At 38.3% G+C, this 5,615-nt stretch overlaps 1 protein-coding gene across 2 annotated transcripts in view; it reads right to left on the bottom strand.

The window, feature by feature from the left end:
* Positions 1 to 5,615, bottom strand: part of abcd3a (ATP-binding cassette, sub-family D (ALD), member 3a) — a 28,388-nt gene that overhangs the window by 14,175 nt on the left and 8,598 nt on the right. The window contains exons 5-10 of one of the 2 annotated variants that reach the window (XR_001759923.2): positions 4,270 to 4,339; positions 3,556 to 3,653; positions 3,274 to 3,397; positions 3,121 to 3,177; positions 1,681 to 1,770; positions 779 to 848 (exon numbers count right to left, since the gene is read on the bottom strand). Coding sequence is in view for 1 of the 2 variants with exons in the window: in XM_008307363.3 (XP_008305585.1) it covers positions 779 to 848; positions 1,681 to 1,823; positions 3,121 to 3,177; positions 3,274 to 3,397; positions 3,556 to 3,653; positions 4,270 to 4,339 (562 nt within the window). In the remaining variant the exon portion in view is untranslated. Of the gene's footprint in view, positions 1 to 778; positions 849 to 1,680; positions 1,824 to 3,120; positions 3,178 to 3,273; positions 3,398 to 3,555; positions 3,654 to 4,269; positions 4,340 to 5,615 lie in introns of both variants that reach the window. The other variant, XM_008307363.3, reaches the window with a different exon arrangement.

Below are 5,615 nucleotides of genomic sequence, written 5' to 3'. Positions count from 1 at the left end.
CCAGGGGAGGCTGGAGACGTCGAGTCTGAGTGGACTATGTTCTCCACTTACATTGTTGGCGCGGCTGTCCGACGCTGTGGTCGTAGGGTCTCTGGTGCCTGTCGTGGCGGAAATCCCCGATCCCGGTGGTGGACACCGGAGGTAAGGGAAGTCGTCAAGCTTAAGAAGGAGTCTTACCGAGCCTGGTTGGTTCGTGGGACTCCTGAGGCAGCCGACGGGTACAGGCCTGCCAAGCGGACCCTCTTTTAAGGGCTGTCCGGTCGGAGTAGGAGCTTGGTCCACATTGCCTGCAGTAAGTCGGACCTGTTCCCGGTGCATGTTGGACTACAGCAGGGCTGCCCTTTGTCACCGGTTCTGTTCATTATCTTTATGGACAGAATTTCTAGACGCAGCGAGGTGTCAGGTCGGGTCCAGTTTGGGAACCACCGGATTTCACCTCTGCTTTTTGCGGATGATGTGGTCTTGTTGGCTTCTTCGAGCAAGGACCTGCAACATGCACAGGGGCGGTTTGCAGTCGAGTGTAAAGCCACTGGAATGAGAATTAGGACCTCTAAGTCCGAGGCCATGGTTCTCGACCGGAGAAAGGTGGTTTGCACCCTCCGGGTTGGGGAGGAGGTCCTGCCTCAGGTGGAGGAGTTTAAGTATTTTGGGGTCTTGTTCACGAGTGACGATAGGATGGAACGTGAGATGGACAGGCGAATCGGTGCAGTGGCCGCAGTAATGCAGTAATGTAGAAGTGGAGTATCACATATCATCTCTCTTACAAACAACTACTTACCAATTTCTTAAATGTTGCATGGATAGTCTGCTTTTCTCTCTGGTTTCCATTGTAGAAAGCAATCTCTTCACTGGGGATAGAGAGAAAAAAAACAACTTTACTGTAAAACTTTATTTTAAAATTCTGTTCTGCACTGCTCAACATTGGATGGGTTTTAGTTGAACTATGTATTGCATTGCATATAAATTACTGGAGATGATGGATAAAAGTGACAGAATATCCAACATGATCAAAGGCTTGAGTAAACAGTCATATGAATAACAGGACATCTAAATAAAATATTTGTATCAACCACATGTCTTCACATCTAAACCGGTTGGAATAATACCAGAAACAAACTGATGATGTGTCATGCCTGTTTTTCATGCCTGTTTGTTGTATGTTACGTAGTGATTAAAAAATATTTATACTGATATTGACATCTAAGCATTTAGAATTTTAAGCATATCTTCAAGCTTGACTGAAATAAGTAGCAGTGTCAATACATGTACAGTATAAACCAAAAAAAAATTATTATAGAACATCCTTTTTTTACATGCTTTTTTTTTTACCAATTGTTGGATTTAAATAAGTATTTTAACAGGGTACTAAAACTAAATGGACAAAAGCAGAACAACATACAGTATATGTACGTGTACGTAACAGAATCCTAAATGAATTAAATTTCTGCACCCATATCTTACCTTTAAATAGTATTCAAGCTAGTAAGTGAAATCTAGTTATTCAAATAAATAATTACATCCCGAAATGTGAGCCTAGGAGCAAGCCTGTTGCGGTGCTTCTGTGCTTTATTTTTAATGTTGCATCATTACCTCGTTCTGGTTACAATCATTTAGTTCATCATTATATTATTATCATCATTTATTATATTACTGCAGACCAGAGTGTGTTTGTCTGTTAACCTGTTTGTGATGAGGCGGGAGTTGACATAGCGATACTCTCCCTCGTAGCGCTGCTCACTAACCGTCATCTTTCCAATTGGCCGCCTCAGTCTAGTAAGAAACAGACCTGAGATCAACAGGTAAGCCATCATGGCAGCTGGGCCCTATAAAATGGTGGTAGACAGAAACAAAGACATTGATTCTTTTCTTCCAGAAATGTTGAAATAATCACAGAGACCACATCTAAAACCCAGTATTATCTTTATCAATGAGCCATCAAGATCACTAAAAGATATAAGGCCTTCGTTCAGAGTCAAACCTATACATTTAATTGCGTTATATTGAAGAAAAGGCCTTCGTTCAGAGTCAAAACCTATACATTTAATTGCGTTATATTCCTTATGCTTTTTAACCATCTCCGACGCATAATCTTGGTTGAAGATTATTCATTCAGCCACATGTATTTTCCTCTTTTTCCAAGCTTTTCTCACTATCAACTCCTTGGTGGTGAACTCAAACAGGTTAACAACAATGGGTCTGGGGGATGCATCAGGTCGCAATCTAGGCATCAGGGTCTGGTGATCTTGCTTTATTTTGGGATCCATGTCTTCTGATGCTAGCAACTTGCTTTTGATGAATTTCTTTGTCCCCCACTGCCACTCGAAAGATGTAAGTTGTTTCTTTCCGACAGAGATTCTAAGTCTAATAGATTTTGCTGAAGGGATCTTTGTTATTTGAGATATGTGCCTCTTCTGCCTTCTATCCCTCCATCTGCGGCACCTTCTGCCGCAGATGTATCCTTTGATATAATTTTTTGGCTCATTAATCACACTGAGTACAAGTTTGTTCTGGTGTTCCTTACCACTGCTCCACTTTGGTTGTTAGCATGGGCTAATACAGTGTTGCTAGTGTTTGGCATGGAGTGTTTGTTTTTCTTCCTTCATTTTTGGCATTTTTCTGTTTGGGGAGCAGTAAGTCTTACTCCACCATCAATCCAAATAGATGGAGATGCTTTTGTCCATAACAATATCATATTAGCAAAATGTTTTATAGATGTGGCTTTCATATATATTTCCACAAACTTTTAAGTGATTGAAAGCTAAGTGATTTTTGTTAAATTATTTTTAATTTCTTCAGTTCTGTTCTATAATAATAAAACATTCAATACTAAATTGTTTTGTGTCCAGTATATCAATAAATTGGTCTGCAAGTACAGATGCAATTGGATACAAATACTGTAGATCTGGGACTCTCCGGGACTACCAAAAAGAAATGGTGGAGCAGATTGTAATGGTCAGAAATTATGCAGGGGGTGAAAAACTTTCCTTGCAGGGCTCTACTGTATATCATAAAAAATTATTTTTAATGTTTTCCTTGAGTAAAAAATGTCACAATTATAAGTTACAGCATAGTATAATGTTGAAGTTTCATAATTTATTCATGGAAATAAAATTTGCCTACTTTGGCACCGATGGCAGATGTCAGCTTGAAGATATATAGGATTATATCCAGAAGAGGCTGCAAACAAAAACCAGATAATACCATGAAAAAACAACACTTTTTTTTCAATTTTGGCAATTTTTAATACTTCTGATTTTAATGTTTCCTTCTTACCTTGCTGAGATTGGAATAAAGGTCCACTACACTGTTGCAGAATTTCTCCACATCTTGTGTAAGTAGCTGGTCAGCATTGGCTATCCTGTTGTCAAGATTTCCCATTTTGTAGAAGGTGAAACCTCTGTAAAACCAGAAAACATTGACTATCCAAGCCATAAATACACACACAAAATGAACAGAGATCCTGGACTTCCAAATATATATATTTTAAATCTGGGTTGAAAATGTTTACCCATTTTATTCTGTAAAAACTGTGTAAGGCCCAACAGTAGTACTTACTGCAAGTATTGGTCATACAAGTTCTTTGTGAGCCTTTCTCGAAACCTCAACTTCAGCTCATTTAAGCCCAACTTCAGAAAGTTGTTAACCAACGCAATCTGAAATGATCAAGAAAAAACAACCAGTGTGAGCTGGCCTCATGAACAAAAATGCTGGGTCACATTGGTAGAAGAAATCCAGTACTGCAAAATGTTATAATCAGTTATTATAGATACTTGAAATGCTTTTCTATTAACCTGGTATGACTGCCTGTCAGTAATGTGATTAAATGTGCTTACAATGATCTAAAAATGACCAATCTTTGATAAAATGAAACAATGGTCATATGAAATAACTACTTTACATTGATGTTGAAGTTTGTCAGAATTTATATTTGTTTTTTATATTTGTTTTTATATGTATATATGTGTGTGTGTGCGTGTCGGTAATATACCAAGGAAGGCTATGGAGTGAAGACACCATGATGGCAAGTCAAGGCTTATTGATTAACGTGGAGTACACCTGCGCTCTGCATACAATCCCTTGTTAATTAAATGGATTAAAAAAACGAGCTACAATGCTGCCATCTAGTGACTTTCACCTTCATTTACAGCCTTACAGCCAAAACTATTTTTAGGGTACAATTCATTTGGCAAACAACAAAAGCTACAATGTGGCTTCATCTTCAAAGTGTTTTAACAGAAAATGTCATGTAAATGTAAATGAAAAACTTACTACTGGCATGAATTTCATAAACTTGAACAAGAACATCTTGAAGTCTTCGTTTGATCGGCCAATAATTGCACTGCAAAACAACAGTAAACAACAAGTGTCAGTGAGCAAAACATCTAGGTCTCGTGAACTGTATTTCCTTCTTTTTAAAAGCAATGATGTCTATGTTGAAAAGCTAATAAACAAAACTTTCAAACACCTAATATAAATAAGTTTGTGCTATAATAGAGAGGATAACAATTAGTCAGAAGAAAGAAATGTACAGTAAAACAAAAAACAGTTGAAGTAGTTAACCATAGTTTTTTATCTCTGCAAACAATAAGGAGAAAAAACAATTTGTATTTGAAGGTAATGAGTGTGTGTGTGCATATATACTGTATGTATACACACACAAACACAGGTAGCCGGGGTGGGGGCTACCTAGTTGAGTATATATATAATAATATAATGCATATATATATAATCCTGAATATATAAATATATATATATGCAGAAAGTCTGTATATATATACAAAAAACCTGAAACCCTTTTGACCACAGTGCCCCAATCAGGGCAGAACTACGCCTGCTACCACCGACCAGGCGGCACAGGAGATCCCCATAAAACATGCCCCTGAATACGTCATGGTTATATTTGTAACCCGAGTATTCCAAAAGAAAACAGTGAATGCTGCGTAACAGAAAATGTAATAAATACGTTAAAGAGAATAAGAACAGATTACAGTCATACGATCGTTAATGATCTAAGATCACTGAATATCTATATATATATATATAGATGCATATACATATATTTCCTTCTATATATATATATATATTTATATATGCTGTATATACTGTACATATATATATACATAAATGTATATATACACTGCTCAAAAAAATAAAGGGAACACTTAAACAACACAATGTAACTCCAAGTCAACCCCACTTCTGTGAAATCGAACTGTCCACTTAGGAAGCAACACTGATTGAGAATCAATTTAACATGCTGTTGTGCAAATGGAATAGACAACAAGTGGAAAATTATAGGCAATTGGCAAGACACACCCAATAAAGGAGTGGTTCTGCAGGTGGTGACCACAGACCACTTCTCAGTTCCGATGCTTTCTGGCTGATGTTTTGGTCACTTTTGAATGCTGGCGGTGCTTTCACTCTCGTGGTAGAATGAGACGGAGTCTGCAACCCACACAAGTGGCTCAGGTAGTGCAGCTCATCCAGGATGGCACATCCATGCGAGCTGTGGCAAGAAGGTTTGCTGTGTCTGTCGGCGTAGTGTCCAGAGCATGGAGGCACTACCAGGAGACAGGCCAGTACATCAGGAGACGTGGAGGAGGCCGTGGGGGCGC

Source organism: Cynoglossus semilaevis, chromosome 3 (assembly GCF_000523025.1).
Source record: "Cynoglossus semilaevis isolate Cse_v1.0 chromosome 3, Cse_v1.0, whole genome shotgun sequence".
NCBI lineage: Eukaryota > Metazoa > Chordata > Actinopteri > Pleuronectiformes > Cynoglossidae > Cynoglossus > Cynoglossus semilaevis.
Note: the sequence above shows the minus strand (reverse complement) of the source record. Positions and strands in the feature narration are given on the sequence as shown.